Here is a 14477-nt window from a genome sequence, read left to right as displayed (position 1 = left end):
AGTATTCTTGCCTGGAGAATCCCATGGACAGAGGAGCCTGGTGGGCTATAGTCCATGGGGTCACAAACAGTTGGACATGACTGAGCATGCATGCAACAACAGCAAAAAACAATAACAAAGACTCTAAATAAGAACACAGAGGAACATTCTGGTATAATCTTTATACATATCTTATGGCATTTATACATAATATATGTATGGCCTTTATACATAATCTTCCCCAGGAGAAGATGGAACTTGATAATAGAGACGAAAGAAAGTCTGATGGCTAAGTGGTTTCCTACTTTATTCTGATAAGTTCTATGAAAGACTTTTAAAATCTGGCACACGTTTTACTAAGTAGGCACTGACATTCAATGATATTGTTCCCAGCAGATCTTCATAACAGATAATCCTACAATTGGATGTAGATGCCATCAGCATTTAGTCCCAAGTATGAGACATTCCCTGTCCAAATCATGTTTTTTAATTTTCCTTTTATCTTCTGGCCCAGATCCCTTGCTTTATGGACAAAAAAACTGAGGACTAAAGGGGTTCAATGCATCGTGATCAAAGTCAGTCTTTCCTCTCCTGAATTCCCGCGAATCCCAGTTCCTGTGCCATGTAACTCACAGAACAGCCTGGCTACCTTCCCATGAGTGCACGTGTGCTCAGCCATGTCTGACTCTTTGCAACCCCATGACTGTAGCCCACCAGGTTCCTCTGGCTTGATTTGTCATTTCCTCCTACAGGGATCTTCCCAACCCAGGGATGGATCCTGCATCGACACCATCTCTGGCACTGGCAGGCAGATTCTTTACCACTGAGCTACCTGGGAAGCCCTCTACCTTCAAGTAAAGCCCAGGAAAAGGGTTTTACATTTCAACCCCCGCCACACACACACACTCCTTCTACTTCCCTTTGAAACTTATTTTCCAAATTTTCTCCTCATTCTCTAGCATCATGAAATCTCTGTATCAGGGTGTCTCCTTTTCTACTTTCAAGCTCGCCCAAGTCCCTCTTTTCCTAGAAAAGAAGTTATCTTCATTAGCTCTGCCCACCACCAGTCACAATCTTCTCTCCACATCTTAGGTATTGTTGAGTGTTTATGATCCCCCTCTGCCCGACTCCCACTTCTGCCCTTTTCCTTAAACTGTTTCTGCAAAGCTTAGCAAAGTGCGTGCTGTAGACTCTTCTTACTGTGGTCACTTTGACCTTTGGGTGGCATTCTGCTTTACTCCTTACAATTCTCCTTTAGACTTCCCTGCTCTGAACTTCTCTGATCCCCTCTACCTTCCAGCTATGACTTTTCTTTCCTGCTCATTATTGGCCCCTGGTATCTAAGTTTCTCCCAGGCTAAGTCCTAGGACTCTGCTCTGCTCTCCCCAAATCCTTTCACTCTCTTAGTGAGCTCCTTGATGGATAGGTTTTCTTGATTTCAACTGCATCTTTCTACAGGCGAAGCCCAAATGGACAAATCCCTGAACACTCATCTACATTTGACCCCATGTTTCCAACACAAAAAAGCTCCATGCAGATGTTTTATCACTATACACATCTGTCTAAAATGTATATCGCCAGCTTTCTCCTAAAGGATGTTCTTTCATAACCACCCCCATTTCTGTGTGTTAAGGCTACAGATCTCATTTGTCTCTAGCAAAAACTTTGGACTCACTTGTCACCTTCCATATTCATCACTGGGCTTCCCCAGTGGCTCAATGGCAAAGAATCCACCAGTCAGTGCAGGAGATGCAGGTTCTATCCCTGGGTTGGGAAGATCCCCTGGAGAAGGAAACGGCATCCCACTCCAGTATTCTCATCTGGGAAGTCCCATGGACATAGGAGCCTGGTGGACTACAGTCAATGGGATCACAAAGAGTTGGACACGACTTAACCACTAAACAATAACAAACAACAATATTCATCATTCCTTTGTCCAAACTATCCCCCAAATCTGTCCTAAAATGATCTGAGTCTTTGTTAGCTAATTTTATCACATCACATAACAGTTATAGGACAAATTGTATAATTAAAATTTATTTTCCTTCTAATTATAAGTCAGGCTTCCCTGGTGGCTGAGTGGTAAAGAATCTGCCTGACAATGCAGGAGATGCAGGACACTCAGGTTCCATCCCTGGATCAGGATCAAATTGTAAGTCAAGTTTGACCTTTCACCTTTCTTCCTGCCATCTCTACCTTGATTCACCTCTCTTCTAAATGCTTGGAAGTCATTTCCAATCTGTCTTAAGCACTGTCACCTTATTAATCTGCTTAAAACTTTACCCTCAGGGGACCTCCCTGGTGGCCTAGTGGTTAGGATTCCAGGCTTTCACTGTCATGACTCCGGCTCAATCCCTGGTCAGGAAACTGAGATCCCACAAGCCATAAAGTGCAGCAAAAAAGAAAAAATTACCCTTGGTCAGTCTCATTCAAAAGTTCACAATGCTCTCTATGGCTTGGCTTTTAGGGACTCCATTTTCTCCTACTCCTCCGAAGTTCCTCCCAATGTAGTTAAATATATTTCTTCCCATACATGCACACCAATGTTCAGTTCAGTTCAGTTGCTCAGTCGTGTCCGACTCTGTGATCCCATGAACAGCAGCACACCAGGCCTCCCTGTCCATCACCAACTGCCAGAGTTCACCCAAACCCATGTCCATTGAGTCGGTGGTGCCATCCAACCATCTCATCCTCTGTCGTCCCCTTCTCCTCCTGCCCTCAACCTTTCCCAGCATCAGGGTCTTCTCAAATGAGTCATGGCAGCAGTATTTACAATAACCAAGACATGGAAGCAACCTAAATGTCCATAGACAGAGGATGGATAAAGAAGATGAGATACATATAAACAACAGAATATTACTCAGCCATAAAAAAGGGAAATAATGCCATTTGCAGCAACATGGGCAGACCTAGAGACTGTCATACTAAGTGATACAAGTCAGATGGAGAAAGACAAATATTATATGGTATCACCTGTATGTGTAATCTAAAAAATAATACAGATGAATCTATATACAAAACAGGCTTACAGGCATAGAAAACATGATTACTGAGGGGGGAAAGGGGAGGGAAGGATAAATTGGAAGATTGGAATTGACACGTACACACTGCTATATACAAAATAGATAACTAGTAAGAACCTACTACATAGCATGCATTGAGAACTCTACTCAGTACTCTGTAATGACATATATGGGAAAATAATCTAACAGTGAGTGGATATATGTATAACTAACTCACTTTGCTATACAGCAAAAACTAACACAATATTGTAAATCAACCATGCATGTGCCTACTAAGTTGCGTCAGCCTTGTCTGACTCTTTGCAACCCCATGAACTGCAGCCTGCCAGGCCCCTCTGTCCATGGGATTCTCCAGGCAAGAATACTGGAGTGAGCTGCTATGTCCTCCTCCGGGGGATCTTCCCGACCCAGGGATCAAACTTGTGTCTATTGGAAGGATTCTTTACCATCTGAGCCACCAGGGAAGCCTAAAATAGGCAGAAGCCCTCGGAAATTGTTACCCAAACAAGTGAAGGATCAGATGCAGGGTCAATAACTAGAGACGAGTCCCTGAAGACCAACCTGCAGCACATGGGCTCTGAGAACACTGGACACAAGAGCTCCTGAGATGGGTTCTCCACCCTCTCCCTCCCTCTTACCTTAGCAAAGAAAATCCAGGCTGCGCACTGCCCTGGAGCCATAAGGCTTTTTAGCTTCATGGTGCTGAACAGGAGAAAGAATCCTAAAAATCCGCTGCAAGGAGAAAATAGACTTTTTTAAGTGAGATGTCTTCCTGTGAAAGTGAAAGTGAAGTCACTCAGTAATGTCCAACTCTTTGTGACCCCATGGACTGTAGCCTACCAAGCTCCCTGTCCGTGGGATTTTCCAGGCAATAGTACTGGAGTGGATCGCCATTTCCTTCTCCAGGGGATCTTCCTGACCCAAGGATCAAATCTGGGTCTCCTGCATTGTAGACAGACGCTTTACCATCTGAGCCACCAGGGAAGTCCTGTAGCCAGTAGCTATTTTCTGTGACATTTTTTATTTACCTTACAAACATTAGTCAATTTTTAGTTATGACAACACCTCTATCTCATCTCTGTTTTTCAGTGATCTCTGGATAAAAACATCAAAAGTTAAAAAAAAACCATTAACTCTACTATGCCAAGGAGCTATGATGAGATCATTTCCCTGGAGGTGGGGAGGGGGTATAGAAATCTGGGAGATCTCTGGGTAAATCATAAAAGAAAAAAAAATCTGGAGGACAGTATCTCCTGCTCCCTCTTATAATACTTCTAGAGTTTGGTGTTTGCCAAGGCAGAGCTTCAGCTTTTTTTTTTTTCAAGCAAAACAAACTGTTAGGAAAAGACTTCCAAGGAAATGTTCATCATATGAAGTCAGAGGGTGTGGACTGGCCCCTGGGTTCAAGGTAAGAACTGAGGGAACTCTGCTCAATGGTAAGTGGCAGCCTAGATGGGAGGGGTGTTTGGGGGAGAATGGATAAAAGTATGGCTGAGTCCCTTTGCTGTCCATCTGAAACAATTAGAGTATTGTTAGTCAGCTATACTCCAATGTAAAATAAGACGTTTAAACAAAAAAGAATCTAAAGGGGTTATTGTTGTTCAGTTGCTAAGTCGGACTGCAGCACCCCAGGCCACCCAAATCTCTTGGAGTTTGCTCACACTCATGTCCATTGAGTCAGTGACGCCATCCAACCATCTCATCCTCTGTCGTCCCCTTCTCCTCCCACCTTCAATCTTTCCCAGCATCAGGGTCTTTTCCAATGAGTTGGCTCTTCGCATCAGGTGGCCAAAGTATTACAGCTTCCCCTTCAGCACTGGTCCTTCCAAATGAATATACAGGGTTGATTTCCTTTAGGATCGACTGGTTTGATCTCCCTGCTGTTCAAGGGGAAGGCTGCATAATAGAAGTCCCCCAAAACAAGGGGATCTACACAGAACAGACGCATTGGGAATAAAGCCTGAAAGAGCCCTCACTTCCCAAGGGGACCTGAGACTGGCCTTCCAGGGGTTTGACCTCTATGTACCTCCTCCTTTGTCCTTTCAGGGGTGTGGGGTGCCATCCTGCCATCTGACCTCTATTATGGGCGCTGGGGTGTGGCTCCCACCCAGCTCATGAGCCCTGAGAGGGAGGGGTCCCATCTTGGGCGTCTCTGTATTTCCTGAACAGACTCAAACAAGGTGCCTTGGTCTCAGCAGGCATTACGTAAGTGTCTTGACAGGTGTACTTAGAAGCGGGTTGAACTGATTAAACACACCTAAGGCCAGATTTCACAGAAATGCGCGCCTTCACTTCATTAGATTTGATGAGCTCACATTCTTGGGGCAGAACCAGAGATGGGGATTAGGTTTCCTCTGTGTACAATCCAGCCCATTTGGCCTAACAGCCTGCAAAGTTTGCACAGGTCTGTCTCTGCAGGCGCAGGAGCCGGGAGCCCAGCCCGCTCTGGATTAAGGCATTGAGTCACCCCACAGGAGCCCCTGTGGGGAAGCAGGAGGCTGGGAATCCAGTGACCTGCAATTCTGTTCCTGGCTGTGCTCACCGACCCTTGTAACCTTGACCAAATCCCCATTTTCTTCCCCTTTTTTTCTTGCCCCAGGTTCGGTGCTATGTTCTCAAAGCAGGAATAAGGATAGTCATTTCATCCCACCTGAAGGGAATCAGATCTTCAAAAGAGAAAGGCTCCCCAGCCCCGAGTCTCATTTTACTAACAAGCAAACTAAGGCAGAGACACAATTAAGGTCCAGGTTTCCTGGCTCTTCCAAAGCTCTCCGTGGCCCTTCAGACCTGTGGAAATGTGCTCTCAGCTGGAGAGACAGAGTGAGGTGCTCCGGGTCCCCGTGACTGTGAGGCTGGCAGGGGTCAGTGAGGTGGCTGGCCCTCCAGGGTTCCTCTTGGTGGCATCCATGCCCCGCAGCCCCAACATCACAGGTGCCTGGCTCTCCCCGCCATACCTCAGTCCACTTGGGGCTCCTCCTGTCCTCTCCCGAGGGCATGGTTCCATGTCGACCCTTCCCCTCAGCACAGACTCTGCGAGGACTCAGCTACTCCTGGTCTGTGACCAACATGCTCTTGAAAGTACCCATGAGTCCTTCCCATCACCTGACTTCCATGTCGGTTAATAATTTCTAAATGATTCATGGGTCCTGCCCTCATCCAGCTCTTCTACTTCCAGCTTGCCTACCCCTCGATGTGGAGGCAGGTCTTAAAAAGCACTGGGCGGACCCCAGGAGTGAGGGAGCCTGGGGCTCCCTGTTAATGGGGCCTCTGACCCCTCAGGCCTCCATGACCCCTCCTGAGCTCCCCCAGGACCTCTGAAGGTGACCGCTTGTAGTCTGAGATACAGTTATAGAGGAGCCATGAGGTGATGTGGGGAAAATTGAGACATTCTTTTTTTTTTTCATTTTACTTTTTTTTTTTTACTTTTTGGCTGTGCTGGGTCTTCGCTGTTGCACACAGGCTTTCTCTAGTTGCAGCGAGTGGTGGCAGTGGGGGGGCTACTCTCTACTTGCAGAGCATGGGCTATAGGGCACATAGGCTTAGTTGCCTCACGGCACGTGGAATCTTCCCAGACCAGGGATTTGTACCTGTGTCCCCTGCGTTGGCAGGTGGATTCTTAATCACTGGACCAACAGGGAGTCCCGACACATTCTTAAAAGAGGGTAAGCTGTGTGTGTGCCGAAGTGAGATGTAGAATGTAGCGGAGAGTTAAACTAACTCAAAGAAAGATTTCCAAATCTTTTAAATGAAAAAACCTGATTTTTCATGTTGGGTTATGAGACAGATTAAAAAGGACAGAAATGGAGGCAGAAGATCACCCCACAAAGCCATCACCCATGGGCCGTGAACTCTGTTGCTCTGATCAAATTAACCAAACCTGATGCCCTCCCTCCACACCCTGGTCACCCAATACAGCCAAATAACCAGGCTCAAAGGGAAGCAAGCCCACAGACACTCACACCACAGATCCAAGCTAACAGGCAAGTGACAAGGCCTGACCAAAGAGACAGGAGCTGAGAAGATGAATTCTGTCAGTGCTTTCCTGAAACGTCTCTGAGGATGATTTTTTTTTTTTTAAATCATTCTAAGGCTCAAATGCAGAAGAGTGTTAGCACTTAGTCATGTCTGACTCTTTTGCAACCCCATGGACTGTAGCCCACCAGGCACCTCTGTCCATGGGATTCTCCAGTCAAGAATACTGGAGTGGGTAGCCATTCCCTTTTCCAGGGGATCTTCCCCACCCAGGGATTGAACCTGGGTCTCCTGAAACTCCTGCATTGCAGGTAGATTCTTTACCATCTGAGCCACCAGGGAAGTCCCAAATGCAGGAGCATACTCTATAATATTGAGTTTGTGTGTGTGCTAACACACCCCCATCAGAAACAGCACCTAGCCTGCATATCAGCTTTTTGACTCTGTGAAGAATCACTGCTTCACGAGGCACAATCTCTTTTGTGTGGGAACAAGTGGTCTGGCTTTCATGCAGCAATTGCTCTTGGTCTGTTGATATTCTATTTACAGATAATAATACTGCCCACCATTGCTGGGCTGGGCAAGATGCTTAGAACTTTATGTACCTTATTTAATACACACAATCATCCTGTATTGGTATGATCTTTTCATTTCACAGATGAGAAGACTAAACTAAGGTTTGAGAGAACTAGGATAACTCGCCCAAAGACACAAAGGAGCAAACAGCTAGGCTGGAATTCAACCCAAGTGCAGTTTTTCAAATATATCAGAATCCATGTTTTTGAGACTTCCCTGGTGGTCCAGGGCCTGACTCTGCACTCCCAATGCAGGCAGCCTGGCTTTGATCCCTGGTCAGGGAACTAGATCCCACATGCTGCAACTAAGACCTGGTGCTGCCAAATAAATACATAAGAATGTTTTAAAAAATAATGATAAAAAAAAAATAAAGAATCCATCCTTCGGGATTATCCACAGAAGCCTTTCCCTTTCTCAGCACAAGAAAGTCAAGTGAAGTGGGGCTCCTGCAGGAAAGAGGGTGGGTAGGATGGGATGAACTTCTGTTTATCAGTGATGCTCAGACATTCAGTCATGTCCAACTCCTTGCAACCCCATGGCCTGCAGCCGGCCCCATTCTTCGGTCCATGGGATTCTCTAGGCCAGAATACTGGAGTGGGTTGCCATGCCCTCCTCCAGGGGATCTTCTCGATCCAGGGATGAACCCATGTCTCCTGCATTTCCTGCACTGGCAGGTGAATTCTTTATCAGTAGCACCATAAATGCATCCATCTAATTGGTCCACATCTCTGATCCTTCCCAAAGCCAAATATCAGGGATCACCTTGTGCTCTAGACAGCTCCTAGCTGTTGGTGTCAAAATCTGTCTCTCAGAGTCTTAGGGTTCAGTCAAGGTTTTTTGGAGTTCGCCCCTTGGAAACAAGAGAGAAGTCAAGGCAGAAGCTGACAGGGTGTGAATCTGCACCCGAATCTTGCCTTGAACTGAATCAGTTTCATCATTTTTACATACTGAAGTTCTGTTTAAGAACTGCTTGTGGGAGAGAAAAAAAGTGGGAGAGTTCTCTCACTCCTGTAATTCTGAAAACCGCTACTCTGGCCAAGAAAATTATTCAGGACAGGGGACCTCGCAGGTCCCAGGCCAGCTCTGAGCATCCAAGAATGTCCTTTAACAACCCTCTGATGGCCGAGGGGGGAACCTTCCTCATTGGCACTGGGCACCATTTTCTTTTGCTGCACATTCAGACAATGGGCAGTGAGCCTGGGCTTCACAAAGACACAGGTGGTAGTACAGAAACATACAAATCCACAGTGTGAGGGGCTTTACGAGCTGGGATTACCTGGCACAGCAGCTGCCGTGGAATCTGTAGAAATACAGGAACGGAAAGTCCAGGACGCTGAAGAGATCACCTGGTGGAAACAGCAAGAGCTGACACACATAGTCCGAAAGCCCCCTGTCCCCTGCCCTCAGCTGCCCAGAAATGCACTGTATCAGTGAATTCACTCTAGCACTCGAGGGTCTCTGTCATCAGCACTGTCTTAATATATTAATAATAGTATGATATGTTGTGCTAAGTCGCTTTAGTAGTATCTGACTCTTTGCGACCCCATGGACTGTAGCCCACCAGGCTCCTCTGTCCATGGGATTCAGTCAAGAATACTGGAGTGGGTTGCCATGCCCTCCCCCAAGGGATCCTCCCAACCCAGGCATCGAACCTGCGTCTCTTGTTGTCTCCTGCACTGGCAGGCAGGTTCTTTACCACTAGAGCTACCTGGGAAGACCAAGTATGATGACAGTTATGACCCATTTAGTGAGAGCCTGCCCTGAGCAGGACTCTGTGCTAAAAGCTTTCCGTACATTGTTTTTTTCAATCCTTGTAACAATCTGTGAGGCTTTCTTATCCCCATTTCAACTGGAGCTCAGAGAAGTGAAGTGTCTGAGATTGCACAACTTTTGAACTCTGGAGCCAGAACATGGACCCTGGTCACTCCAAACCCTAAGATCTTTGCTCTTCACCAGGCAGCCACCTCTGCCTCAGCCAGACTATAGGACAAAAAGAATCTTTTTTTTTTTTTAAGATTTTTCTATTATTTTTTTTCTTATATCTAAAAAAGGATCATGAGTGTATGCCTCTGACATCTTTTCTCATTTTTGTGTTTTAATTACCAAAGAGAGCAGGGGCCAACGGCCATGCATACTCATTTTAGTTTAAGGTCCAAAGGGTACATTTATTTCTAGTGAAGTAAGTTCATTCTTTTAGTTCCACTTGGTGCAAGAGGAAAATCACACATATTGGCTGCTTCCCTCTCTGGAATTTGAACTTCGTCACAAACAAGAAGTCAGGAGATTAAAAAAGCAGAAAGCCTTCCAAAAATGTCCAGAGAAAAGGAATTAAGCATTTCCACGGCAGATAGCCTAATCCTTCCAAATCTCGGATTTCTGAGATTCTGGAGGCGCCAGGTCTTCAAGACCCCCAGGCTTGAGTCTGTCTCTCAGTTCTGGATGGTCTGGAGCCAGAAAGGCTAATTTTCCTGAGTATTCACAGCATGGCAGTGGCAGTGGAACATTCTTCATCACTTTTTCTTTTTTTAATTTTTTAATTAGAGGATAATTGCTTTACAATTGCTGTATTGGTTTCTGCCATACACTAACATGAATCAGCCATAGGAATACACATGTCCCCTCCCTCCTGAACCACCTCCTATCTCCCACCCCATCCCACCTCTCTGGGTTGTCACAGAGCACCAGATTTGAGTTCCCAGTGAATTTCCACTGGCTGGTACTAATGAACCTATTTGCAGGACAGCAACGGAGAGGCAGACACATAGAACAGACTTGTGGACAACGGGCGGGCAAAAGAGAGGGTGGGATGAATCGCGAGAGTAGCACTGAGACATGTACATTACCGTATGTAAAATCAGATCACTAAGCTTATTAACCAAGAGTTTCAGAACAAGAGACACAGTGCGTGCTACACTTCCTCAGCCTTAGATGATCTCAAATGGTCCCTTCGCTGTTCATTTGAAACTATCACAAGATTGTTGATTGGCTATACCCCAATACAAAATGGTTTTCGTGTTAAAAAAAAATTACATTTTTAAAAAATGATCTCAAATGATTCTACCATCAACTGGGAAAGAAAGGTGTGAATTCCATCTCTCTGGAGGGTTGCTTTTTTTCTACAGTAACTATCATGATTTTGTTTGGTTTGGTTGGTGCATATGTACCTGTGTTTAAAGTGAGAGGGTCTCCAAGGATCTGGTTTTCTTACGGCCCAGCAAAAGGCTAAGAATTTTGTTTCTCTTTATATTCGGCCCCACTGAACACCTCTGTCATCTACTCGAGACTTATTTGGGTGGAGGCACTTTGTAACCAACATCAGGCCCAGACGTGTAAAGCACATGAAGAGCTCCACTGCTTCTGAAGGCCCTTTCCTTCCAGAAGAGACAGCCAGGGTAGCCTTGAGCATCCGGATCCTAGCGGGCGGCCCCAACCCCCTGCCAGGAGGGTGGAAGGATGTTCTCCGAGGCTTTGTTCTGTCTCTTTAGCGGCTGTTGGTTCTTGGCTTTTTCCCAACCTCCCTTTCAGAGTGAGGGAGACTGCAGTGCAGTCAGTGTGATCAGGAGGACTAGGCAGAAAGGAATACATTAAACGCAAACCTCATATTTCCCTGGGTGCTACCGCCTCACTCAGGGGAGGTGAACTGGGCTCCTGGTGCCCAGAACAGGGAGGTGGGGCAAGAGGAGATATTGACAGCCCAGCCCAAGCTGTGGAGGGATCTGCAGGGCAGTGGAGTGGTCATGAGTAGATAGGAAGGGAGGAAGATAAAGCAAAAAAATCACCATCCTAAGGAATTGACAAGTTACATAATAATCCTCACCCAAATCCTAAAAAATTGATCATATAAATTATTGAGAGCAAAAGAGAGCATAGCTGGCTCTTCTCATTGAGCCACTTCTAAAACCTCCACACATTTGTCATGTAGTTGATCCCATGAAGGTTTCTTCTGGAACCATACTGTTCTTGACGATTCTATGATTCTACAATTCTATGATTATTCATCACTTGTATCCACTGTGTTAGGGCCATCTCTGACAAATAACAAGTGCTAGTCAACCAAGAGTATCCGGGAGACCTCAACACCTCCTGCTTTCCCTACAGAGAATGTTCCAAACACTTTCCACTTGGCTCCGCTGGTCTTCAATCTCAAGTTTTATGTTAGTCGCTCAGTTATGTCCAACTCTTTGTGACCCCATGGACTGTAGCCCACCAGGCTCCGCTATCCATGGGATTCTTCAAAAAAGAATACTGGAGTGGGTTGCCATTTCCTTCTCCAGGGATCTCCCCGATCCAGGGATGAAATCTGGGCATCCTGCATTGCAGGCAGATTCTTTATGGTCTGAGCCACCAGGGAAGCCCAATCAATCTCAAATCGACCCCTAATGCTTCCCCTCTGACTTTAGCTGGCCTCTTTTTTCACTTTAACAGAGAGGGTGCACACCAGCTTCTCAACTGTGCTACAAAGTTAGCCCTGAAGATCTTGCCGTATGTGGCTGGCTGGACCCAACCACATAACAACTAAACCCAGGAGCCTAAAAAAGGTGTGCTGCTGCTGCTAAGTCACTTCAGTCGTGTCCAACTCTGTGCAACCCCAGAGACGGCAGCCCACTAGGCTTCCCCGTCCCTGGGATTCTCCAGGCAAGAACACTGGAGTGGGTTGCCATTTCCTTCTCCAATGCATGAAAGTGAAAAGTGAAAGTGAAGTCTCTCAGTCGTGTCCAACTCCTAGCGACCCCATGGACTGCAGCCTACCAGGCTCCTCCGTCCATGGGATTTTCCAGCCAAGAGTACTGGAGTGGGGTGCCATTGCCTTCTCCAAAAAAGGTGTAAGGATGCTCAAAAGACAACACTCCTTCACCGCTAGTGTAGAACACCCACTTTAAGCACAAAGTAAGTGGTCCAAGCATTGTAAACTTGTCTTGTGGCATCAACACACAGCTTACACACCAAGGTCTGAGTTAAGCCTTCATCCTCATACTCCATGGTTAAAATTCTGCTGACTCTCTGAGGGAGTGAATCCCATCTCTCTGAAGATAATGGAGCATGAAATTGCTATAGTGAAAAGTGTGGCAATGATCTTATTACATCCAAGAACAATTGATATTTGAACAGCAGGAAAATTTCCTCTCACCACATTTTAGTCCTCAGAATCAGTGGGAAAGCAGAAGGTCAGTTCCAAGATGTAGTGAGTACTGTTGGCTTTATCTCAGTACTAGCAATAGACACCAGGTGACAAGGTCATTTCCGGTCAGATTCCTGCAAGTCCTCCTGCCCTTCTGTTTCTATGAAATGTTCTCTCTTGAAAATGCCACCGCAGAGGGACCTCACACAAAGAGGAAATGCAAACTTTCAAACAGAGGAAGGATTTCTTTTCCCTACTCTTATCTAAGATAGTCCCAGGGGAAGCAAGGTTCCAAGATTCTTGGAGCTTCTGCATGAACTGTGACTTTGAAAGGTTAGGAGACGTAGACCCCGCTCACCAAGAAGACAACCAAATGCCTGAAGGGGGAGAAGCATCAGGGTCTGCACCCAGGACACGGAGAACCGTCTACCTGGTCCCTACCTACCACCCTGTCCCAGTGTGTCCCAAAGGTGTGTATCAAAGCCGCACCATCTGCATCACAGGAAAGCTTATCCTTCCAGCTACTCAGGACTGAGCGAGGAGGGCAGCTCAGTCAAAAGCACTACTGAGAGGCCATCACCCACCTGGCAGAGCAGCTAACATAAGACAGACAACACCAAAGGCTGGTGAAGACACAGAGTAACCGGAAGTCTCATGCATTATTGTGCATGCTGCCATGCTAAGACACTTCAGTCATGTCTGACTCTTTGCAACCCTATGGATTGTAGCCTGCTAGGCTCCTCTCTCCTGGGGATTCTCCAAGTGAGAATACTGGAGAGGGTTTCCATGCCCTCCTCCAGGGGATCTTCCCACCCCAGGGATTGAACTTGCATCCTTTATGTCTCCTGCATCGGCAGGCGGGTTCTTTACCACTAGCTGCTGGGTGGGAGGTAAAATGGTACAAATGCTTCAGAAAATTGGCACTTTATTTCAAGGGTAAACATATGACTACTCAAGACCCAGAAATTCTACTCCTAGGTATTTATCCAAGAGGGCTGAAAATGTAAGTCTACAAAAAGTCTTTTATGAGAATGTTGATTGCAACTTTATTCATACTAATCTGGAACAATTCATGTGCACATCATCAGGTGAATGGATAAACAAAAGGTTCATACACTGGCACCGTCGTCAACAATAAAGGGAACAGACTAGTGAGACACACAACAACCTGGATGAACCTCAACACTCTGCTGAACGCAAGAGCCAGACACAAAAGAATCCTTCCTATGTGTTTCGATTTGTATGAGACTAAAATAGACAGAACTTATGTATGGTAACAGAAACCAGATCAATAGGGGCTTCTGGTGGTTGGTAAGAAGGGAGTGACTAGGAAAGGACATGAGGAGACTTTCTGGAGTGACAGATGTTTTTTATATCTTGATAGAGGCGTGAGTTACATGGGTGTGTACCTTTGTCAAAATTGATCAAGCTGTACATTTACGAATATGCATTTCCTTTGCGTAAATCATATTTCAATTTTAAAATGTTTTGAAAGTACTACCAAATAATGAAGACACAAGTGAAAAAAAGAAGAGGTAAGACAAAACCAAAAAGGATAAAGCCCTGTTTTAAAATGTCAGAAATTAACAGAAGGTATTCCCTGGCAGTCCAATGGTTAGGACTCAGCTTCCACTGCAAGGAGCACAGGTTCAATCCCTGGTTAGATTGATCCCAGGGATCAATCTAAGATCCCACAAGTGGTACAAAACGGCCAAAAGAAAAAAAGAAGGAAATTAACAGAGCTTTAAAAAAAAAAAAGAAAAAGACTGCACCCGTGGGTCCTGACTCTTACTGTGTCTTAATTGGTG

At 45.8% G+C, this 14477-nt stretch overlaps 1 protein-coding gene across 4 annotated transcripts in view; it reads right to left on the bottom strand.

Annotated features, from left to right (window-relative positions):
* The window catches only part of TMEM241 (transmembrane protein 241), a 120325-nt gene that overhangs the window by 39131 nt on the left and 66717 nt on the right, over window positions 1-14477 (bottom strand). For 3 of the 4 annotated variants that reach the window (XR_011563791.1, XM_070778837.1, XM_019986629.2), the window contains exons 12-13: window positions 8827-8896; window positions 3641-3734 (exon numbers count right to left, since the gene is read on the bottom strand). Coding sequence is in view for 2 of the 4 variants with exons in the window: in XM_070778837.1 (XP_070634938.1) it covers window positions 3641-3734; window positions 8827-8896 (164 nt within the window). In the remaining 2 variants the exon portion in view is untranslated. The remainder of the gene's footprint in view (window positions 1-3640; window positions 3735-8826; window positions 8897-14477) is intronic. The other variant, XR_011563792.1, reaches the window with a different exon arrangement.

This window comes from Bos indicus, chromosome 24 (genome assembly GCF_029378745.1).
Source record: "Bos indicus isolate NIAB-ARS_2022 breed Sahiwal x Tharparkar chromosome 24, NIAB-ARS_B.indTharparkar_mat_pri_1.0, whole genome shotgun sequence".
NCBI classification, from domain to species: Eukaryota; Metazoa; Chordata; class Mammalia; order Artiodactyla; family Bovidae; genus Bos; species Bos indicus.
This window is presented reverse-complemented; position numbering and strand designations above follow the sequence as displayed.